At 40.7% G+C, this 25565-nt stretch overlaps 1 protein-coding gene across 2 annotated transcripts in view; it reads right to left on the bottom strand.

Annotated features, from left to right (window-relative positions):
• Positions 1-25565, bottom strand: part of ELMSAN1 (ELM2 and Myb/SANT domain containing 1) — a 56215-nt gene that overhangs the window by 16615 nt on the left and 14035 nt on the right. For both annotated transcript variants that reach the window (XM_027879593.1, XM_027879594.1), the window contains exons 2-5: positions 7780-9472; positions 1965-2285; positions 705-1050; positions 225-291 (exon numbers count right to left, since the gene is read on the bottom strand). In XM_027879593.1, the coding sequence (XP_027735394.1) occupies positions 225-291; positions 705-1050; positions 1965-2285; positions 7780-9237 (2192 nt within the window). In that variant the 5' untranslated portion in view covers positions 9238-9472. The remainder of the gene's footprint in view (positions 1-224; positions 292-704; positions 1051-1964; positions 2286-7779; positions 9473-25565) is intronic.

Raw genomic sequence — 25565 nt, 5'->3', positions numbered from 1 at the left:
TAATAGAAAGCAATTATTATCTCCAGAATTACGTTTGCCCAACAAACATTAATTTTTTGTACAGAGTAATTTTTAAAGAAGACAACTTATATTTTGAATCACCAGTAGGAATAGCTTTAATACTTCTAACAGATACATCAGTTGCACAGAGAGCAGCCTGAAGGTTTAGGAAGAAGAAAGGAAGCACATTTACTAAGAGGCTAAGGATCTATGTGTGTACTTACGGTTCAATGCTGACTGGGGTGGCTTCCCCCACTACTGTAAGAACTGGAGGGGTCACTTCTGAACTATCTGCAAGGAGAAAAAAGAACTGCTCAGACAGCTCACCTTCGTATCTGAGATTTACATTTCACACAGCCTGAAAATCTAATCAGAGCTGTCCGTCTCTCAAAAAAGGTGCCCACATGCTAAAGGAGTTTAACATGACCAAGAATGCGCCTTCCTCCCCTCAGTTGAAGATACTGATAATGTGCTACAGAGGAACTGACTTCTCCATTCCGAAGAATGTCAGCAGGGGGTGTTGCAGATTGCTTGTGAACGAATCTTAACATCCCCAACAACACATTTCCTCCATCCCAGTTCCCCAGACAATCATTAAGAAGCCCCAGTTTCACATAACCACACTTCCCCTAAAGGCACGATCTTCCCCCTATTACTCCACAGCTCCTAATCATAGATTACGGAAGGATAAAGAAAAAACTTACTTGATCTAAGAAGAGTTCTGTGACCACTTTTCGGTGTCATTGGAGGTGGAACCGAGTGACCACTTGTAGAGAGGATAGCATTAAAATATAGCCCAGATCCTTCTCTGACTGGACTAAGGATTGGCGGAGGAGTGTAAGGAGGTAGCTCAAAGTTCCTGTCTGAAGGATGATCCGCCAGACGGACAGGTGACCGTAAGTGGCTCTGATACGGAGTAATGTTAGAATAAACAGGGGGTGCAATAAAGGTGCCAGCTTTTGGTGGTATGAAGAGTGGCTCGGGTCTTGGCCGCTGCTTTGGTTTTCGGGCAAAGCCCTCTGCTTCATCCTTTGGAACAGCATCTTCATGCTATTAGAAAAAAAAAAATTACATACTTTAATTTCAAAACCTCAGGTCATTTGAAAAACTTCAGAGAGATGACAACACACTTTCGTGGCAGCTCAAAATCTAGACAGGACACATTGAGACACTCGTCTCAATAATTAGCACAAAAGGAAAGAGGGAGGAAGAAGACAGGGAATGGAATGGACACAGGAATTATTAGGTAGCAGCACTAGCTCTGAGTGACTGTGAAGTTATATTTTACAAGAACTACACATACATCTGGTCCAACCTTTATAGTAACTTTAAAAGAGGACACAAAAGCATAGCAGAATCCTGGTATATCAGGGTGATATCAAATAGCAGTAAGAGAACAGAAGACAATGTAACAATATTTTATTAGATGGTCAAGCATCTAATTTGAGAGAAACTTCCTTAGATTCCTGCCATTTCTCCAACATCTGAACAACCTTGTACTTCCGGATAGAAGAGAGAAAATTAAAAAAAAAAAAAATCAACCCACTCACTTCCAATACAAGTACCAACCTTCAGAACCTCAGTAAGAGGTTTCAACTCCACAAGAATAAATCTTCACCTTGGATTTTATTCATATAGAGAAATATGTGCTCTATGTACAATTTATTAGTATCTGTGTATGTATGGAGAAAGCACTCTTGGCATAGACAATTAATCTAGTATTATTGCCCATATGGCTTTATTCACTGTTTAGTAGTGGGGCATAGCATTAGCTGTAGGTCATGAAAAGCCAGCAATGCCCAAATATATGGCAATATTATGATGAAAAAAAACTCCCCAGACTACACACATTCCAAGTTCAAGCCCTGAGATCAAACTACTTTCATAGAAAAGTTTATGCTTAAAAACTGTGTAATTAAATCTAACAGATCTGGCCCATCTTTGGTTTCTTAGTCTATCCATACCTGACTTGAGGTTTCCACATTAGTATTACGATTAGATCGCCTCCGAGTGACTATCACAGAAGGCTTGCGCTCACAAGGACCTCGATCATTTGTTTGGCCTCTCGGCAGCTTTCCATCCTCAGACTTTTCCTTTTCAAGACTCTGCAGGTCAATTTTTCTCACTGGCACAGACACAGGAATGATAAGAGGCACAAGGCTGTTGTCCTCCCGGGCTTTTTTGGGAGCTGGTGAAGAACTGGCAAATTCCACAACACTTTTTGCAGCTGTAGGTCCTGGAGCTGTTACCAGCACACTCTTCTTCTCCTCTGAATTATCCAGTTCCTGAGAAGAAAAATAGATTCCTAAAAACTTCTGTAGTACTTAGTTTATCAAGTTTCTCAACGCAATTTGCAAGCTGAAATGGATTTGAAGGCATTACTGAAGGAAAAAGAATACTTCAGAGTGTTACCAAAATTTTACAGAATTACTTGAGGACTGCCCATAGTCTCAACTGCTAGAATATTTATACACATCTTTCTTAAGAATCATTTCACTACGTACGTTTTGACATTTATATTTTCCAGATAAATTTGTGCCCTGCTGTATAACTTCTAGCAAAGGTTTTAGTAATGATCAAAAGCTGCAGTTTATTAGTTTCCAATACTGGATTTCTGTTCCAGGAAAGACCGAACCATGATAATATTTTAATTAAATCTCTCACACCAAAAAAAAGCAGAGCTAGCTTTTTGCTGCTTCTTTTTTTCTGACTTAGGGGAAAGAAAAGAAATTTTTCTTATTATAACTTGAGCCTTTGAGTTCTGTTGTCTAACCAGGCTTGAGCATGAAGGACTTCTGCTCAGAGAATCAACAAGGTACAACTGCAAGGCAGCACTTTTGGCATTGATGTTACAGCTTCCATGTCTGTTTTACTCATGGAAACCCTAGAACACTGAGCTCCAAGGATATGAGAATGGAGGAGGAGTTACTGGATAAACACATGAATACTCTAACACCAAATGGCTTTAGGTACTGCTAGAGATCATTGATTTCTAGTCCTTCAAATTACTATCAACATGTTCACTTCACTCTCAGTTCTAAAGCACTTGCCAGCTCACTTAGAAGCCAGATGTTAAATAGAACTTTCAAAAACACCTCTCTCCAGGGATGTAAAAGGTCTTCTTGAGCTCTGATGAAGTGCAGTGTAGAAGCTGTAGAAGTTTTTAAGTTTCAGAACATTTCCCCACCTTCAAGCTCTGTTTGGGAAGCCTTTGGATAGGATCAGGTATGCAAAGTCATCCTCCATCAGACCTACAATGTACTGAGAAATCTACCTGAACAGCTGTGTTTTTTAGGTAGAAACTAAGGCACATAATCTCTCAGATATAACAACAGGTCTCCAGCCTGGACTTCCAAAATTTTGCAGGGATTTACTGAAGCCCTCAAACAGAACCCATTGTGTGTCATTATGCATACCTAATCCTGATTAAAAGGCTGACGAGAGAGGTTTTATCCTAAGGGTTCAGACACACCCCCAGTCATTTCACTGTGGTCACAGATGAATAAAGTCATTCAGCTTCACTGATGAGCAAGAGAACATGGTCCAGCTGGCCCATGAAGAGTCAATCCACGACAGCTAGAAGGACACTAGGTGAAGTCCCATTTTGATACTGTATTTATATTGAGGGAAGCACAACTCTATTGTCACAACGTGCATCAGTCAGAGCCTAGGGTTAGTGCTCTCCAAATGAGAGATTGGTAATTTTTGTTGTTTTCAAGAGCAAGCAGGTCCACCCTGGAAAACATTAAGCCTTCAAAATAAGCCAGGTACCAAGCTTGAGCACATAAAATCTACCATATCAAGAAGATTTGGGACTGCCTCCTTACAAGACCTTTTATTAGAGCAGGGCTAAGTGAGCACAGAAAGGTTTATCCTGTAAATGACACTGCAGTTTCAAAGTCTGACTGCTTCTTCACAGAGACTGCAAATGTCTGCCCCTACCACATAGTGATGAAACACACAACTGTAAACCCACAAGTGGCTTCCGCTGTCCCAGATTGCGCTTCAGGAGAAATTAATGAGCTCCGAGGACCTGCCTTCACTCCAGGCTGTTGACGTGCACCTGTACTTTCCCATAAAACTACTGATTTTGGATTTGGAGGGCATTCATGCTGACAGACACGTCACAAGAAACCACTACCTCGAAGTAGTAAGGGACTCCTGTAATTTTGTAGCCTCCCTCCACCACTTCAGGAAAGAGAGAGAGACTAACAAGGATGCCTTTTAAACACATGAACAGGTCAGCTACTGGAAACACATCTGTGCCTACTGGTCCTGCCCACACCTGGAGAAGCAGCTCACACATGGCTTCATACTGCTCTACATAGGCCTCCATTCATCAGGGAAATGGATGCTGTTACCACCTTATTACTGAAGCCTAGGTAAACACCTGGAATAGCTCCGGGGTCATCTCCTGACACCAAGATCTGCAGCAGTTTGGAGCATTGCATTCACACTACATTGTTCAGACCACTGTCAAGAATAAGTCTGGGTTTTAATCAGGTTACTTTTTATCCATCTGACGTAGCTGTTACTACTGCAAGCACTGTGGCGCACTTTGTGGGTACTGCAATAAAACAAGTAATCACAATGGGAATACGTGAGCAAGTACCAATTCTGATCAATCTACAAACCTCAGGTACTTCCTGTGTGCTACACAGATCTCTGTAGGTCAAGAGTCATGAACTAATTTCCTGACTACAAGGAGGAAATTATGGCAGCTGGTCACACTAAAGATGCCACTTTGACTGTACAATCGGCTAACCATACTCCTTTTGTTTTCAAGACTGTTTTCAAGACCAGCAAAGGACACTCCTCCTCAATGACGCGAGAGATGACCCCTTCAACCGAAAAGAGGAAGAGAAGACCTGAACAGAAGCAAAGGTTGAGAAAAGGCACCACTGGGAACTCAATATATAAATAGATGAGACATCCTTAAAGATGTTCTGGTCCACACCAGAGCTTTTCTGGTCATGAAAGACCACATATACCTAAGGTTTACTACAAGGGGACATGACTAATTTCGGAATTGAGCTATTTGTTTCACATCCCCAAATAGTTTATCAAGTGTTTGATTATTCTTAGAGGTAAGCAGAAAGGAGTTTCTGAACAAGGGACAGGACCTTCAGTTTTAGAACTGCAAGGGGATTTCCAGCTACCTCCGCATCCCTGTTGCAGAATTTGGGGCAGGAGGTCTGCTGGATAACTCCAGCAAGTGCAACTTGTAACTTAGACTCTTGCATAAATATTGTGGGATGAACTAGCAGAGTCCTCCAGAAAACTCATCAGACGTTCTGGCATTGATCCTTCCTGTCCCTCAAGTTGTTTCTAAAAAACTTAGAATTCACAGACAAAACTCAAGTGCAACAGCTGGAAGAGCTGTTTTAAGGCCACTGCTGTGATCAGACAAGAAACCACACCAGGCTTTTAGAAACACCTGCCCACACAATGCTTTCTGCCATCATTCTGCATCAAGTAGAGGCAGCTTCCCTCTGCAGTTAAAAAGGAAGCTCATCCATGAAGGAGTTCCGTAAATAAAACTTTTTTTTTTCTTTTGTAGGTGAGTCCAGAACTACAATTCCACAAATAAAATGTTGTGGTTTTTTTATTCTTTTGTATGTAGCAGCTGGTGCCCTGGTAACCAAAGAGGCCAGGTAATCAAAACCTCTGTCTCCCTTCCACAAAGACACATTTAAATGCAGACACCCTTTAAGAGGGCCATTTCAGATTTGAGAAAAGTTTTCTGCACTATTTAAGACAACAAATCACACTGCCTTTTTGCATAAAACAGTTGTATGTGAAATGAAACCATAAAACTAAGAGTTGAGAATTTACTGCAGCCTGTAAGCAGCAATAAGCTTGCACCACCTGAAAAAAACCAGGCACAGCTGATGGGCAGCTCTGGTGCAAAGCATCAGTCGTGACACTGCATGTAGACAGATTTTGCTGTCTAGAATACTATTTCTGCGTAAGATACACACACCTACATTGGACTGTTCAAACAACTTATTCAAAATATCTTCTTTCATCATTAATTTAACTCTACAGCCTTCTACACACTCTTCATATAATCACGCAGAGAAGGCTTCTAGGTTGTTTGTAACAGAAAGACACTAATAAGAGAAGCAGATCACTTTTCTCCAGTAAACGTCTTGTTTTTCTCCCTTGCATGATATCCGACACTTTAAAGATGTAATATCCATCAGACCTCAGGTAAGAATTTTAACATATCCTGAAGTCCTGAACAGAATTAAACATAGAGTTCTTCTGCTAGTGCCATCATGGAAGCAAACAAGCTGCTTGTGTAACTGCAAAGAACAAAAGAGCAGCTGTCAAAACACTTCGCTGTTTGGTCTTTACATTATGAATCAAGCTGCAAGCAGACATGCCTTCAAATGGTCCATTTCTTGCTTCATCTCTCAGGGCCTTTTCCTAGATGCTCTATTTTCTTTTTCTTGCCACTCTGTTGGTGATCAGAGTGCAATGGGAACTGTAGGCCTTCTGCAATAGAACCACACAGTGGCTGGGAAATGTATGAGCAAACAGACCACACTACTAACTACTACTAGTTTTCTTTCAAATCTGCTTGGTCAACTGGAGTTAAGAGCAAGAAGGATTGAAGGCAGCATCAACCAACAGTTACTGTTTGCTGCCTCCTGTGCAGGAGATGGAGCAGGCTATGGATACTTGCCACATTGGTTTTTAGTACTGTTTTTTCACTGAAATAGCACATTCCTCTAAGGAAGAGATGGGGAAAAAACAGGTACAAACAGACTAGGAAAAAGAATGATGATGAGAACAAGACTGGGAAGAAAATACCCTTCCCTTTGCTGTCTGACTGGGCAGCAACACAAGTGGCAAAACTGTAGGTAAAAGTGGCTCGTGCCCTAACATCTGTATTTCATCAGCCTTTGGCAACAAAGCTTCCAAGGTAAGGTGTATGGTTACTTCTCATGACAGGCACTCAATAAAGATTAGTCAAACCACAACTGTAAGAAAATCTTCAAAAAACAATCCCTCAAAAAACTCCACCCAACTCCAAAAATCCCTTGCCTCCCCTCAGGGTAGTTAATTTTGAACTCTGTCATCTTGCCATATGGAATATATACTGTACAATTTATACTGATGGGATGCCAAAAGGACAGGAGAGGTAAACTACCTAATCAGCCAATTAGATTTCTTCCCCATCAAGCCCTACAGACAGTCTACAGGCAGACTTTATTCTCAGATCATTCTCAGAAACAAGATGCTGCATGAGACAGACCTTTGTTATGCCTGGTATAAGTTCTTCATGTAAGTGAGGCTTTCTCAGGCTTTTAATATTTGGGAAATACTGAACATGCATTATGTGATTTTTAGATAGCACAATTTAGAAACGCTTCAGCTGCTGGAACTGAAAAACTGACAGGTAAGCAGCAGCTTTTTAACAGAAAAGGAAGAGAATGTTAAATTGGTAAAAAGTCAAGTACACTGCTTACACTTGTCTCTCAAAATTTCTGACACCTTGAGGCCTAAGATGAAAACATCCATATTTTGAAGGCCTGGGCTAAAATCACATTCAGTTTCAGTGAAATAAAACTGCCCTTAGGTGGTTTCACTGCACTAGATCTCTGCTCTCCACATCTATGAATTACAGTAACTTACATGCCTCCACTCCAGAGCTGCCCGTGCTCTACAGTTCAAGATACCATCCTAACCTGCATATGAACGTAAATTCCTTTCATTTCATCCCTATTTCGTAATCTAAAACATGCTATATTGTTAGGATGTACACCTTACCTTTACATTCTGAAGAGAAGCCAGTTCAACAGCTTTTTGGGCCAAAGTCAGCAAATTGGCTTCTTGAGAAACACGTCGTCTCCGTCGGGTACTCTGGATTACACCACCTCTGACTCCCTGAAAATCATTAGTTCTCTGAGTGTTTTCTTCAGCTGCTGCTGCCTGTTTCTCCTCATCTCTACCATTCTGGGCTGGGGCTTGTCTGTCTGTTTCCATCTGGCACTGCTCACTATTGACCAGGACATCCTTCTCCTCCAGATCCATTCTTTTGGGGTGCGAAAAGCCACTTTTGTTGTGGGCCAGTGATTCAGACGGATGCTGTAATGGGACCTCTTGCTGATGCGACTGCCAGTGATGCAGAAATAAATTGCCAGGTTGTTCTTCTGCCTGCTTGGAAGTCAACACTTCTCCTGCAGATGTCAGCAGGACACCTTCTTTGGAGAGTCTCCGTGACCTTCTTGGAAAGGGAATCTGGGTCTGAGGTAGCACAGTCTGTTGATTCTGCTCTGTTAATGCCTTGAATAGTTCCTGGTTCCTCTCTGTTTGCTGGAACTGGTGTGCCACCATGTGATGCTGAGGTGCTGCAGCTGCCACATGAGGCTGTGCTATGGAAGTAGTTTGCTGCAACCCGAAGGTTTGTGCGGCAGCCTGTTGCTGCTGCTGCTGCTGAGGATAGAAATTTTCAAACAGCTGTAGCTGAGGAAGAGCTTGCTGCTTTTGTTGAGCAGTAAATGCTGGACTGGAAGAAGTTGGGGCTTCTTGAAAGACATGTAACAACTCAGGAAGACCTTGCTTTTGGCCTTGGTGACCAAATGCAAGTTGGAAAGGCTGCAATGGCAGACTTTGATTCTGCTGCTGCTGCTTTTGCATTTGATGAAAAGAATTCATTTGAGCTTGCTGTCTAACCAGGGCTTGCTGTTCCAGCTGAGCCTTCTGGGACATCATCTGCTGGACAGCATCTCCATATAAGTCCAGCTGTGACACGAACACTCCTTTCTCTTGATTTCTTTTAAGGGCCTCTGGGTGGCCATAGAAGCCTGGGGCACCAGTATTGGAGTGGGGTCCTTTTGGGTTGCCCCCAAAAACCATACTGTGGTTCCACACTGAAGGTGGAGATTGCCAGTGGCTGTCTCCCCTCTCTGGCAACCGGTTCCCCATTAGTGAATTCTGCCATTTGACAGCTGTTACTGACTGGGGCATCATTATTGATTCTCCCCTATCTTGATTGTAAACAGAGTTCATCAAAGCAACATTGTTGGGCGCAGTTGTTAATCCTCCTGTGTGAGGAATCTCCATAGTTTGGGAGACCGGTATATTCCCTCCATGACCATAGTACTGTCCTTCCTTAATCTGCTGCTGTGGTTCTTTTGACAACACACCTATTTCCTGCTCATTAAAATAGGCAACTCGTTTCCCAGTCCTTTTGCTTGAAGACTTTTGCTGGGCCTGAAGATTCATGGTTCAGCCTATTCTCCCGGCTGCACGCATAGTATTTACAATCCATCCATCCCTAAGGCTGGGGGAGGAAAGGCACAGAAGTCTTTCTTTTCCATTCAGTTTTAGTAATAAAGGGCAGGAAAGAAGTTCAGAGGAAAGTGCATTCACTTCCTTTTTCTGTGTGTGCTTCTCCCACTTCTTTTCACTCCTATACTTTGTGGTTCAGAGGGCAGTAGGGTCCACTTAGTTAGAGGTCCTGAAATAGAGAAGCAATTCCAATGAATCATCACCAGACATAACTGGCCTGTGAACACTCACACGATAAGCAACAATGTGTGTGTCTGTCCTGTTTCCCATGGAAATGAAGACCAGCATAATACAGGTAAGAAACAACAGATCTGAGCTGCTTCAAGAATGTAAACCAAAACAACTTAGTTTTACAAAACAGATATCACGCTGTACTTGCATGATGCAACTCCCAACTGCATACAGACTTCTGACTAATAGCTCAAGCTCATCCTGAAGGTTTTTCTCTTAAACTCCCTCTCATCGGCCAATTACTTCTATGTCTTCCAGAATAATCTGTTTCTAATCTCAACTCAAAACCGCAAAACTAAAAAACCTTCATGGCTTGCCAAAAGGCCACATTTCTCAAAGCCCTTTACAACACACACATACACGAAGGCTGCAGCCAAACACGCAGCGAGATGCTCAATGCAGTGTTCTGAAGGAAAAGGCAAGGCAGCAGCTCATCAGTCACACTGCTCCCCGCTCCCCCCAATCATTACAGCTGCTTTCCAATTAAGAACTGCCCACCAAGCATTCAAGCACCGGAGACAGGGCCTGCTCTACCTGTTGCTCTCTCAGATGTTTTCTTCAACAGCTGAAAGCAAATGCTCCTGCTCAGGTCACACTCACCAAAAAGCAGCTCAGGCAGAATGTTACAGCTGCTCCCACACACTGGCAAGTATCTGTTAGTGTAGAGCTGCAAACATAATAGGAGAAAGCCTTTCCGGAAAAGGCAGTCTGAGACAATTCTACCCTCTCACCCTCTTCTTCCAAAGAAAAAAAGCCATCCACAAACTTCAAGAGCCTAGCTTGCAGGATTAAGGTCTACTGTGTTAACACATACGCTAGTATTTTACGAGGACACTTAAAACATTTTAAGATGTTTAGTTTTAAATTTAATTAAATTCTTAAACTAGTACTACTAACACTCAAGTTGTTAAGTGCAAGTCTCTATCTTCTTAAATATGCACTCCGTTCCACTTCAGTTCACACTGCCAACATATTTCAGAAAGATTATAACAAATTGTTAAAAACTTATTCTTGTTACAGCCCTTTTGCTACATGATCAAGTTTCTCTTGAGCGGAACAGGTAAGACTAACACACATCCACTCCAATGAAACCTGCAATCCACTTATCTCTCCTTAAAATGAAAATTAATAAACTCATATAGCACACTGAAGTCCTGTAACCTGAGCTTCCTCTAAACACATATGGGTACAGTGTAAAAATGTAATACTGAGGTGGGGTTGGAAACACGATGAGGAGGAAAAGACAAAGAGTTTTAATTAACTTACACAACTTCCACCTCAGAAGCCAAGTCTGGCTTCAGTGCTACTGGAACCATGGGACTGTGTTTCAGAGCGAAGTGAGTCACTTCCTCAGGCTGTTACATAGCTGTTCCCCCACACTGCCTCCCCCTTCACCCTGGCTGCAAATCATGGACTCCTGCCACCTCGTATCACAGAGCCAGGGCATTCCTCCCTCCTCTAAGCACAATGTCTCAGCTCGTTTTCCAGGCCTCTCTAACCAGGACGAAAATAACTCTGGGAGAAATTATGGACACGTGAGATGGAAAGTTCTCTCTAAACTGCAACTAGTATACAAGTGAATATTTCATAAAGTAAGTTTTTCCTATTTCAAAACCTCACCAGGAGAGGAAAAAACATCTTAAAGCAGGAAACGAATCCCTGGTAGCAAAAATGTAGAGGTGGAAAGGTTGCTATATGCCTCGCAGGACCACTAATGTTATCCTCTCTCCTTGCTTTTTGCAGCACTGCTATCAGAGCTAACAGCTAAACCACAAGGCCTGAGGAAATACTACTAACAGTGGTTACTGACACTGTCTTACTTTCTGAAATCATCACAAGCTGTTTTTCTCTCCAAACTAGACAACCTTGTAACAGTTTTCCTTCCACTGATGCTTCTACTTGCTTTTATATTGATCAGTCGCATAATTCTGATGAAAACAACGCGAAGTTTTCTATGTACCAGAAGATGTTATCCCTAGATCAAATTTTAACCTGCCAGAGTGCTTTCTGAAGTTCTGCTACAGATTTTTTACACTTTGAGGAAAAATGTAACAATTGCCAAAAAGCTGGCATTCAACTTCAAGAGTCCATGTATTCAACTCGTCTTTAATAAAACCTTAAAAAGAATAAAAGAGATTAAAATTTAAAAAAACCTCCCCAAAACCCCCAGTTGATGCTGTTCTTAATAGTGGTAGCTGAGATTTGCAGGTACCACACGGACAAGTATCCAAAAGACCTTTATCAAGAGGATTCTCAGGTTAGTGAGAAAGCATTCCATTAGCACAGCTTTCCAAACCTCTACTTGTATGGACTTTGGCTCTGTTTTTCTATTACTAGGTAAGAAGCCATCAGCATTACAAGACTTAACTCAGACCAATTTAGAACTGCACAGATCTGGGAAAGAGACAAAAAGATGCAAAGTTTAAAATGAAGTAAGTTCAGATATAACCTAAAGCAAAAGGAGAATGTACAACTAAAGTTGTTCTTCAGCACAAGACCCAGGATAGGGAAAAGGACATTACCAAGGAATAAAAAGATTTAAGGTACTTTGAACAAGACATGATTACTAAACATCCCAGTTATATGCAAAAATATCCTAACTAAGCAATCATCAAGAACAAAAGAGGATTTGGTGCATCCAGTACTAGATGGCAAAAGAAAACATCATAAAACTAGCTCTTTAGAAGTTCTTTCTACATACAAAAAATGAAGAAAAATATATTTTATGTCATCCTAATAATAATAGTCCATAGCCTAAGCTGCAGTGATAAATGATCAAGTTGCAGCATGACTATGCTTCAGGAAAGCTCACACTTGGCAACTTCACCGGATGAGCACTGCTGGCTCTTTGACTAAGCAGGCTTCCCTCCCTGAGGTTGAGGGATGAGCTCACACTATCATCATCCTAGCCAATTACCAGCTTTGGGGCTTTTTTTCTTTTGTTTTGCTTTAATTTCAGCACAAGAGTCAGCCTGCAGTAGCACAGTGAAATGGCAACACACTTCCAGCCTTAAGTGTCCTTTGGAGCAGCACACCCCTGACCATTCCTTACCTTTGACTAAAGCACAGAGCCAGTTCCAATACTGTAATTCCCCAAAGATACCGTGTCTTGCCTCCAAATATATTGAGGTGTTATGATACCTTGCACTGCTTTTACACTGCACAGAGAAAAACCAGAAGCTAGCATCAGTGTATTTTGTTTCAATAACGCTAAGAACTGGCATAAAACATCATCAGTTATTTTCACTTCCAGGAACTTCTGACATTCAAGAACATCCCTTGAACTTTTTTCAGATGAATACAAATTGTATGTCACTTCCTTTAATACTGTAAATATTTTCAGATTTCTAAGTAATTTTCCATATTGCAAGACTTTCTCTTCTAGACCTAAAGAGAATGTCAAATTACATGCACATATACCCAGTGGGTACATATGCAGTATTTTCTGGAATGAAATGAAAAATACATAAGTAAAGTAACCTATAAGACCTTACTGAAAAAGGTCAGAGGTAGCATTTTTAGCTAAAACTCCATCAGTGTATCTGTAGTACTGCCTTAAAAAAAAATCACAAAACCAAATTAAACACCATGAGGGCTACATTTACGCAAAGCATCTTGAAGGACTTCCTCAAGTATACAACAGAACTCTGGAGGAGTCTCTGCCTGCATCCAGCATGTTGGTTCTGAAATTATGAAGTCCTTTCAAAGCAGAGATATCTGAGAAGTCCAAGGCACAGGCACTCAGAGCCACTCACTAGGCTGGTTCCAGCCCTGAGGACACATTAGCAGATTTTACTCAACCCAAAGCAGAATTGTTTAGACATCCCTATCCATTGCAACCACCTTGTCCCAGTTTAACATTAGCCTGAAGAGTTTGCCATAAAACCTTAATTAAAGGTTATTTGATTTAGGGGGCAAATTACAAACACTCAACCGCAATCATTTCATGTAAAATATATCTACCTTTCTTTAAAACTTGTTGCATCTATATGTAATATTCACCCACCATTTCCCATTTCTGTACATATCTCTTCACTAAGCATGTGCATATTTGTACAATTTCACATATCAAGTTTATGACCTCACACACTGCAATGACTTTACTCTTTAATTCACCTGTTGAGGGCTGTGCTGTTCTGTGCTTTGTTTAGTCCATTTGCTGTACCACCTGTATCCGGCATGATAAGCAAGCTTAAATTGTGCACATTCCTCATCTCCTTTGAGATCATTTGTACACAATCCTCTGACAGAATGCTGCAGAAATGACTCAGGAAAGACTCTGACTTCCCCTTAAACCTCAGCAAAATTAAGGATTCAGTGGTTATAGGCCTTCTTCTATTCCACTACCTTAGCTATTAAATTCCTCTATTTAAGGTTGTTTGTGTTTTTTTCCTGTAAAATAAAGTGCTCCTGGGTTCTAGCTAATGTACATTCTCAGCTCTAACTGCAGCAATGCTGTCACAGCTCCTTACAGGAAATCTGTCAAATTAGAGTGATGAGAATCATTTCTCACTAAGTCCTCCTGCTGCCAGCAGCTGAAATTACCCTTCTTCCCTCAATCACTTTTAATGATGATGAACAGATTCCATGAACAACTGTTACACTTAAGTCCAGTGCAGAAAGCTACCTGGTGTCCTTTTGACACAGCGCAATCAGACTTTCCTTCTGCAATTTGCTCTTTATTATGGTCAAATCCCACAATTACGAAACATAAATAATCATGACACACATTTTACTAATGAGGAACAGAAACAGAGAACTAACTTCTAAAATCACACAACAAGGAAGGTCAAAAATTAAGCACAGAATAAAGGATACTAGCTACCAGTTCACCTTCAAACCTACATGAAAACACAGGTTGAATTAAATCTACCTGTAAAAGATAAAAATTGGTTGTGCCATTTACACATCTGTAGAAAGAGCAAAAGAAAATTTAATTCCTCCACTGTAAAAGCAGGACATAAAAGGTTCAACAAGGTAGGTTTTGGGTTTGGTTCTTTGTGCTTTTAAAATGACTGGAGATGTACAGGGCATCACAAACAAGAAACTCATTCCAGCTGATAGAAATTTGCCCCTATAAAACCACCAGCACCATTTGCAACAGTCTTGAGTAAGAACTGAGAAAGGGATGAAAACATGGGACAATTTTTGCGTTCGATAAAAAGATTTACAAACCTGATTGCACATATCCTATGCTTACCCTGCTGTATATGAAAACAGCTTCAATCCCTCCCTCCAAAGCCTCTCCCGCACACTCACTTTGTCACATTTTCTTCCAAACAGTTAGCTACATCAAAATTCCTGCAGATTGTTTGCAACCTCCTACTCACCAACTTCAGAAGACACCTTGAACAGGAAAGGTAACAGAACAGAAAACAGACCATGTTTGTAAATTCTATACGGCAAAACACAGCAACCTATCTCCTGAAGAAAGGCGGGAGAAAGATGAAAGCAACTGAGAAACACAAATGTGTCCAAGAAAGCCAAAAACATAAATGAAAGATGATGGGTTTACATTTCTGTCACCTTATCCCAAACGGTAAAGCACTTTCCAAACACCTAGAATGCCTGTCTCTATAGCAAAAGGGCAGCAACTGAAGCTCAAAGTGAACAAGCAAAACCAACCAACTGAACGGTCTCCAGTTAAAAAGAAGCCCACTACAAAAGAATTTAAGTAGGTAGCAATCATCTCCCCCAACACCTCCAAGTAAGAAACTAATCTAGAGAACTGTATCGAAGTCCTAGAATCAATAAAGCCTATGAAATTAGGAAGGCTGACTTGTTTCTGTAACACTGTATAGCAAAAAAAGGAATCCTAGAGCATACCCATAATAGAGGCAAAGAGATTAAAGGAAAGCTGCTTCACTGACAGACAGACAACAAAAGGGAAAACAGAGTATCCAGGAAGTTTGTGCCTGCCTGGGGCTAGCAAACACATACCTAAATTAAGTAGTATGCACGGCAGATGTTTATAAGCTACTCAAATTTTCACGTCATTGGCCCATTTCTATTGCAGAGAAAGACTGTGACTACAATGAGTGACTACAAAGGCGCCTCTGCCCTGAGGACAGCACGGTTAAAATTACTTTGTTACCACTTTCACTTTCCTGTATTCAGAGGCTGGGAACCGATAAAGCCTTATTAAACCACTGTATTAACCAGAGACTCGAAGGTGAAATCCATCAGCTTTGTGAGGTGAAGCATGGGAGACAGCAGTCATACTGAAGGACTCTGTGCCAGCAACATCAGGTAGATTGTAATGTGCCCCCAGATGCGACAAACTACTGATCCAATCTAGACCATTCCTGACATTCAGCACCAGAGGTTAATTACCCAGAGCAAGCAAAATAACACAAAATGTAGAACTGCCATATTGTTTGGGAAAAATACACATACCTAAAAGGAAAAACTACACCTCATGAACTAATCAATCCAAGAAAAAATACATATATATAGGACATTATAGAACAGGATTTTTGGGTTTTGAATTACAGAGTCTGAAGCACTGCAGATGCAGCTTCAAGAGAAGTTTTCTTCTAGAGTTGTGTACTATCAATGAATGCTCAAAAAATAACCTATTTTTTGGGTTGACTTCCTCAATTCAAGGTGTACACTTGGTACAAGTATTTACTTTTCAAAACACCCTTGAGATTTTCCACATAACTTCGTTTAAAAGGATGAGAAAGAGATAAAAAGTTGTTACAAAGAAAATGCTCATTAAGTGTTGATTAGTCCTGTCCTTATAACAAACAAGCCAGACAAAACCTGGCTTACACAAATAGCTCCACCAGAATAAAATCAGCACAGATGGAGAAGAAAAACTACTAAAATGACAGACTGAAATTTTAAAACTTAGCAGATTATTAAACAAACAACAAAAGGAAAAAAAAACAAATCTGATTTATTTTTAAAGGAACTGAAAACATTATTTCTACCAGCTATTGAAGAGGTACAAGTCAGATCCTTGATTTAATTTCTTTTCAAGTAAAACTTTGGTGTTTCCAAAATAATTGAAATTTGGAACCTCATCTCATGAAAACAAATAATTCATGATTTACACCAGACCAGTCTTTCATCTTGCACTATGAGAGAGGCAGCTACATAAACCAGCCTTTGTAAACATACAGGCAGGAAAGCCCATCTTTACAAACGGCTTTGCAACATAGACCAGGTTTATCCTTTAATAAATTAGGTACGTGGTACATTTCTTAAATTGGTTAATGTTTATAAACTGTACTGATGTTAGGAATATTAGCTATTATAACCTGCCATCGTGATAAACACCATGATCTGAAGAGGCTGGGGCAGCCTTAGAGTGTAGAATGAGCACAGCAATTACAGAGTAGGAAATGCTGCTTTCAGGTTTTGTAAAGTTACCTGAACATTATTCTTTCCCACTGAAAATGTGTTAACAGCTCTAATTGTAAGCCCTGAGATAGCTATTTTAAGCTTTTTTGGTTCGGAGCTGTCAGGGAAGGCAGTTGCTAGCAACAGAGAGACCAACACTCCAACATGCAGGAGTCGCAGCAGGCTCCGAAGTCAGAATGGCAAAGAGCAGGCCAAAAGCTTTTCCCTGCCCTCGCATTCACATACCTGACATAACCACAATGTGTCCTTCACTCCAAGTGCCTCTACTGCCACAAACACACCAGCTGCTGAATTGCATGGACACCCCAGAAACAAAGCAAATCTGTCTGCACCTTAGCCCTAAGAAGAAAACATATCCGAATGCACTGAGCTGCAGCGGGAAAGATTGCTGCAAATTCAGCTGTTCCCATCTCAGCCTCTCCAGCACAAAACAAGGCATGCATAGATGTCCAGCGTATGGAATACCACAGTTTGGGTGCTCCACAGATTCCTTCAAGGTTTTGCAAGAGGTAATGGGCAAAACAAGGGAAGAGAATGGTTCAAGTTCACAGACATAAAGATACTTTCCATTCCCAGGGGTTTCTTCCTGAGCAACTAAAATACACTCAGTACCTAGGCCATAGCCCTCAGCATAGACGTTCTTAACACCATCATCAGGCATCATCACTCACCCAACCCTGGCTGGAGAAGAGCTGAGACTGGAAGTACAGTCAGAACCCCAGAGGATCTGGGATCAGTTTCCAGCTCTGCTACAGACATGCATCTTAAGCAAGACACTTCAAACTGGTTCATAAAATGAGAATAATACTTGAAACCCAATACACTGATATTAATGAAGTATTCTGAGGTCCAAAAAGTTGTATTATCTTTAACAGTAGCCGCTAAAAGCCTGGATGGGGATTCTTCCACAAAGAGTTTAGAAGTCCAATTTGAGACATAATGCAACCAGGGTAGTTATAACCAAAGATGAGGGAGTAAGCCAAAAAATGAAGGAAAAAGGTCACATAATAACATAGTTGTTCTTTTGTCATATGCTTGCCTCTATCTCACTTGACCCAGAAGTATCTTTGTTTATCAGCAGTTATCTCTAAGCTGAAGCAGTGCTGATCTTGATTTGCCCACATCCACACACTTTTAGCAGAGATGACAGTAATGACTGAGATAACCTATTATAGAACTACCCAATCAGTCAGTCTGTAACAGCACTCACAGGGCATTAGTCCAAATTTCTAAAATTATGTCTTTTAAGAATTCCTGTGGTCACGGTTGACTATAAAAGGGTCTTTTTATTGTGCTGGTCTGTTACAAGGTATAGTACGCTCTTGGCCATGACTGGGGCTGTCAGGCATTACAACAATGCAGCTAAGCAAATGCACACTAATACTGGGAGTAGGAACACTGAAAGACATGGGCAAGTATGATTGTTACTTGGTGAAAAACAGCAAGGTTTTAAGAATCCCGGGGCCCAGAGAGCACACTGATTTCCTGATCTTTAATAAAGAATCAAAGCATTCTCCAGGCCCCCAGATTCAGAGTTCCCTGCCAGTTACCTGCCAGACACCTGCCCAATCTCCTCCTTTTAGCCACAGGGATTTCAGTGGATGAAGGAAAGAGCAGATGGTTGGCACCAATACTGGATCAAATACAAAGCTCTCCCATTTCTGTAGTGGCTTATTTGTATCCTTACTAACATTATGAAGCACTTCCACGACGGGCATAAGTGACATCAGCCTCATACTCAGAGCAAAGTCAGAAGCTTCCTAAAGATTCAGCTCAACCAGCCTACCCGAAACCAAACAAACCACTCATCCTGTACTTCTCAACTAGAAAAAAAAAAAGTCATTCAATAACAGCATGAGGAAAGGTCTCCTCTATTAAGAACCCTCACAAAGCTATTTTAAACTGAGCAAAAGACTCAGTTCTCAGTAAAACACAAAATTAAGGTCACAGTGATTAAGTTCAATACTGCAGGAAAAACTTAAGTTTATTCATTAATCCACCTGAACATGGAATTCTATGAGTGTCAGGTGGATCAGAAAGTATTATGCACTTACACAGTCAACTCTGTGAGTCCTGGAACAACATAAACACATTTTAATTGAAGTCTTAAAATTTCGGGTCAGTAATAACACATTACACTTTGAACAACTGTATTTGCTAAAGATACAAACTATGTAATTGCTATTAACAGGAATATTAAGTCCCTGCAAATTAGGGAAAAACAAACAAACAAACAAACAAACAAACATAAATAATTGGAAAGTCACATAGCAACTTACCAGAAAAGCTGGTAAGAGGATCTGTGCTAAACACCTGACCATCTCCAAAAGAAATCATTAAGCACTAAGAAAAAAAATAAAATCCCTTACATAATATGGTTTTCACTTTGGAATGAAAGGCTAATAACTAATCATGTCTTCAGGTATAGGGATTCCATCAACCTGGTCCTCTCACAACAAAGAAGTTCTGTGACTGATGCTCCTTCACAATCCATCATGCATCTACTTCAAGGGTAGGTTGAACAGGGCTCTGAGCAACCTTGTCTAGTGGAAGGTGTCCCTGACAATTACATGGGGGTTGGAATGAGATGATCTTTAAGGTCCCTTCCAATCTAAACCATTTTGTGATTCTGTGATAGAAGATTCTAAGGGACTTTTTCACACCAGCTAGATGGCACTCTCTTTATTTTAAATAGGTTACTAGTTCAGTTTAAGCCCCACAGCTTCTGAGGACTTTACTATTTTCAACAATTAAGAATGAATGTCCAGTCTCTCATCATCAGGCTGACATTTGTTACACGGTTCTTCCCCATTCGGAAAAATTTAGGAGTCAACTGAAGCAGAAAAATATTCTACCAGTTGTTACACTGCAGACAAATTTTTCTATGGGAAAGTAGTTGAAGTAGTTTGTCCACAAACAAACTTGATGTTCTTGGAATACTCATCATTTACATAACACTTCACAACAGTTAAAGCAATATATTAACACTAATTCATCCAATCTAACCACATGGGTCAGGTGCAACATTCTGCATTTTTAATAGATAAACAAAGAGAGATAAAGCAGCCTGTTTTGCACTAAAAAACAAAAAAGTAATCAACAAGAGATTACTCTTCTGTAATTCTTTGATCTAAGTTTTGCTCACAGACTGCATTTGCAAGATGTCAGGTAAAGCAAATTCATTTTAAACAGATACACCATAATTGAGAAACTGGTATAGAACATTACATGTTAAGCATGCCATAGAACTCCCCCTGTCCTCATGTAAATGTTAAGGCTATTTTGATATAAAAGTCACAATGCCTTCTAAAACACATGAAAGTTCACCCACCCATATCTGTAGAAGAGCTCTAACATTACAATATACATGTCAGTGTCACACTAGAGATCTCTAGCCAATCAGTACTCCATAGATGCAGTGTTCTACAATGCCTCTGCACTGTCCACAAGCTCTGCCTGGAACTGCAGGCTAAGGGCAAGGGCTCTTATCCTTGCATGAGCAGTACCGCTTGGGGCTTTTGTATTTTCTTTTTTTAAGAAAATGACAACACTAGCCAGGTGTACTCCTCTTATTGTCCATGGCTTCATTTCTTGCACTGTAGTACAGAAACTGAATTACAGCAATTTCTACTTTACATGGCTGCATGGCCTTATACTCACACTATAACAGCACTACATACTCTTAATGCACTTAATCTGGCCAGGTCTCTTTAAGGGATGGAACTACTATTATACCCCTTTTACTGAAGAGGACCGACCAAGTCTGGGAGAGACAAACTTTGAAATTACTTGCCTGAAGCGGTCTGTGACAGAGGAGATAACCTAACAGTGTCAAGCTAATGCTCTACCCTTTCAATCATCTTTAGCCTCTTACTCTGTTTGAAATCCCATCCTAAGGATGGCTGAAGCGCACGTGTAAACCTCTCCAAAACATTTCTTTCTATTCCAGCCTGCCCGCCCATAAGACTGTATGCCATGCAAAATAATAAACTCGAGTAAGCATGTAGCACTCAATGCAGGTTTATTGTGGATCTAAAAATACTGTCCTAGCTTTTATTAAAGTTGTCACCTACAAGGCATATGTGCATAGTGATACAGTAGCCTTAGCTGCACTAATATCCAGGGGACACACAGAGCAATCCAAGATACGAGGCAGGCCTATTCAGATGCAATCATGACACTGTTATTAATTTTGACTAGGGATTCTGTAACAATGTTGAAGAACTTCATCAAACTCCTTCCTTGCATGCAATTACAAATTCAAGTGAAGAACAAAGGGAAGGAACATACTAATTTTTAGCTATGTGTACATTAACCTTCATACATATTTTCATGTGTTTACATCACTTATAACCACCATAAGCATAAAAGCATACTTTGGAATCAGAGAATAAAACAAGAGAGCTCTTCAGTCTGTAAGACGGTGCTTTTAGCAATTACCATGGCATATACATTCCTCCCATCTTTGCAATCTCCTCCTGACAACCACTCCAAGGGAAAAGAATTTTTGTTCTTTTCCCACAACTGCAACATCCGAGGCACCACAAATAAGAAACAGTTTTCAGGCCTACAAGATACGGATGAATGATAGACTTGCATGATGGAGCTCACCCGTGCAGGGACAAGCTTCCATCCCTTGAACTCTCTGACTGAATTTTCTGTTCAACCCGGACAAGTTAAGAGCAACTTGTACTGATCTTTAGCAGGAACACAGCACGAATTGAAGCTGGTCTGCAGGAACAAGGACTCTTTCAGCAGACCACAGAAAGGGCTCTGCCACTGCCACTACTGGCCTTTCTGAGGCCCCAGAGGTCAGGGAGCATATGGTCCTTGGTCACTGTTTTGCCCTACAGATTTCTGTTACTGAAGGCACGAGAGGGGGAAGAGAGGAGCAGAACCATCACCCATTTGATTGTGAAACGTAACAAGGTTTCACAGGAAAAAAATAAAAGAGGGGCCAGAGTTTTTGAAATGCAAATCTCATTTTTTCCCTTTCCATAAAAAGCTATGTATTTTTCACAGCTATTCAGGGGAGGGAGAACAACAAACAACAAACGAGAAGACCAAGCCTTGAGAGCTAAGAATGAGGAATGCTAAGTCACAGTATTATTTAGAAAGAAAGAACAAGTACTAATTTGCACATAACTGTGATAGCATTCACAGTAGATTAAGTCGTTAAGTCAATCCTCTTCCTAAATCTCACACCACTTGTATTTGTGGCTTTGTTCTCTGCTTGCCTGACTGAAAATCTTCAATACTGCTCCCTTGCAGACAAAATCTGCCAAATCAGAGTCACAAGTCTGAGCTATAAAAAAAGAACACAAGAGCAGAAGAAATTTCACACTCATTGCTATCTGCACATCAAGAAAAAAAAGTTTAGATAAAATAATGGCTTCTACACGTACACAGTTACTGCAGGTAGCAGGCTAAGTTTGTATTACTACTGCAGACGTTTCTAAACTCAGCAGTTTTGCTTAAGCAAGGTTTCCATGCTCTCCAATTACTTTCTGCAAGACGTGTGACCCTGGTGTTGGCATAAAGCTTCACAGTAACCTCCGTGCAGAGACAGGGATTCCCCAGCAGCACTTTCAGAGGCCCAGGGCTGGAGAATTTGCCACTTTCGATTTCAAACAGAGGTGATTGGTTCGATTTCAGTAGGGTGGCTGGTTTCCATTCCCGTTGCTAGACGTAGGAAGCTAACTCGAGAGAAAAGGGTGAGACGACAAAAAAACCGGCAGAAAGCAGAAAATCTCTCCCTCCTGAAACCACATCTGTATCAGTCCCTACAGAGGCCCTTCCTCTTGCACATATAGTTCCAGTAGATTTTGTCCATTTTCTATAACACGATGCCTTCCCGTTAAATATACTTAGTTCCACTAAGATACCACGGTAGGACAAACGGTTTCAAAAGACATGAACCACCCATCCCACTAAGCAACAATAATAACTTCTTAGAGTGCCACCTCCTTTATTTTTTTAAGGTAGCTTCTCAGACTTGGTAATTTCTTTAATATAATTTCTCTACTTATACCTTATCTGGAAATAATAGGATAGATTTGGACATAAAACCGCTGCCAATAAAAAGAAGTCCTTTACCATTTTAGTTATACTTCTCAGCTCCCTTCCTGAAGATATAAAAGGTTTTCCAGAACATTTTGCTTGTTAATATATATCTTTTAATTTTGTGCACAGATATTTGTATGGTAAAGAGGAATTAGCACTTTTTTTTTAATATGTAAAGAATGTCTTGTGCCAAATTTTTCAGTATAATTGGAGGAACAGTTTATAGTTTCAAATACTGGAAATTGTTAAAAATTTAAAAAAATTTCATACACAAACTTCCCCCTAGCATTCAGTAGACATCGGATTTAGAGATTCAAGTTTTTAACAGCAGTGGTTGGAAAAAACCCCAGCTGTCAGTTGCTCAGCTCCCAGTATCACTTCACAAGCTCAAATTCTAAAATAAGTATATCTGCAGCTCTAATGTTAAAAAAAGAAGTTGCCTGCCACACTCCCATTTTTGAACTTTTTATACCTTAAGTAAAATGACACTTCTGGTGGTCTCTGAATAAACAGATTAAAATAAAGTCCCCAGCAATAAATATACTTTGCCTGCTGAGCTGCAATAATAAAGATTTCTGCAGCCGAAAATGGACACATTCTTTTCCTGTTCATTGTAAAGAACTAGTTCTTCAGTAATAAAATCCTCCCACTGTGTGTTTCCGGCTAATCTGTGTACTTACAACAGTCTCTACTATTGAGAGTGCCTGAGCTGTTACACTAAACCAGCCTAGGAATATTTTCCATCATCATTCGGGGGAGGAACGAGGGGAGATGCATATATGTAAATGGTTAACACTCCTCCCTTCAAGCAAACTCTTGGATTTTGGCTTCAATTCCCCAAAGTAGCTTCATGCGCAAAATCGACATGTGGAAAGAATAATCCATGGTGACCAACTTGCTGAGGGTTGTGGAAAACTGGTCTGTGCAGCACAGCGAGCTCTTGCCAGAGATCTGCTGCCGCACAGACCTCAGCGAACGTGCGCCACAAAAGCAGCACCATGTCCTTCCCAGGCATTCTGGAAAACTTCCGTGTTTCAAAGCAATCACTGACCACCTCCTCACTCCCACACTACAGCTGAATAAGCCTTTTTTTTTCTTTTTTCTTTTTTTTAAGAAAAATAAGACAGACACACAATTACAAGTGTTCGCACTAACTTAAAGTCACGTTTTAAAGCACACAACTCCATTACATGGCCCTAAGGCCTCCTCTGGGTACTGGCCACATTTCCATCAGGAGACAATCCACCTATTTTAAGACACAGCGGGTGTTGTTTAACCTACAAATTTGTTTTCATTTTGAAGCTGACTTTTTAAAGCAAAATCACACCAGTAACAACTCCCTCTTCATGAAACTTATTTGAATTTGAAAATTATGAACAGTACTTCAGCAATTATTAAAGAACTCCCTTGTTCCTTAACAAACAAATTAAATAAACCTTGAATTATCTTATACCAGATCCACTATTTTACAATCGTAATTCCTTCCTGAATAAGCAGCAACTGTCATAAGTGCTGTCTATGTATAATTTTAACTCAGTACTTTGCTCTATTTTTACAAAATATTTTAGCAAGTGTATCTATAATTACTAGATATCTTCCAAATTTGCAGTTTTTTTTTTTTTTAGTATCTTATTTTTCTGTATTTTGGAGGTAGCAAAACACTGGGTTTCCCCCTGGCAGGGAAGTGCTATCCTCCAGTAGGTCAGTATCTCCAGCACATAGACCTATGTTACCACGGTCCATTCACTATGGTGCAGAAGAACTGCTCCCAGACACTTTTGGAGGCATCTGGGCACCAACAAATTTTAGTGTACATTGCTGTTGTAGCTCATGGCTGGTGTCTCCCTAGCTCCTTTATTTTTTCAAACTCCATTCCGACTAAACAGGAGTAGCGTACTCCAATCACTGCTAGAAGAGGCTGGTATAAGCACAAATTTCCATTTATAGCTCTCTACTGAAGTTTTCTCTCTTGCTCAAGCAAACACTGGACTCATTATGATTACAATCCATCTGTGCATATATCTGGTACAAAAGTTATTTCCTCTTACAAGGGGTCATATTTATTTAGCTGTTCCAGTACAGCTGCTCCAAAGCCATTTGGAGTCCAAAAGCGTGCTTTTCTGATGCTGCATTTCCCAATGAAATGCCTCAGCTGCTGAGCAAGAGCCCAAGTGATAGCCTGAAGAAACATTATCTTTCAAAGGCTTTGTGTCCACCCTGCAGCTGAGCTCACCGGTCCCGAGAGTCACGAAGCAGAGGCTGCCCTCACAAACAGGCACCTGGCAGCTCCCCCTGCCCTCACAGACAGCCTGGCATGCCACGACCTGTGGCTGCAGCTGCTGTGACACTCAGTCCCCACCTTCCCTAATTCAGCCCCCCCCAGGCTCAGGCAGGCACTAAACAGCCCTGGCCAGGCGGGCGGGGCTATAGAAGTCTGCAGCACCCTGTCCTGCAGTGCACAGAAAGGCAGCCTGGAACACAGTCACTACATTTAGGTCTTGGATGAGGATTTTTCTTTTCTTTTTTCTTTTTTTTTTTTTTTTCTTTAATTTAAATATACAGCCCCTTTTGTTGTTTATACTACTTATTCTGCATTTCTA

This window comes from Empidonax traillii, unplaced genomic scaffold (assembly GCF_003031625.1).
Source record: "Empidonax traillii isolate 1590-97213 ecotype Southwest subspecies unplaced genomic scaffold, ASM303162v1 scaffold56:size2478089, whole genome shotgun sequence".
Classification (NCBI taxonomy): Eukaryota; Metazoa; Chordata; class Aves; order Passeriformes; family Tyrannidae; genus Empidonax; species Empidonax traillii.
This window is presented reverse-complemented; position numbering and strand designations above follow the sequence as displayed.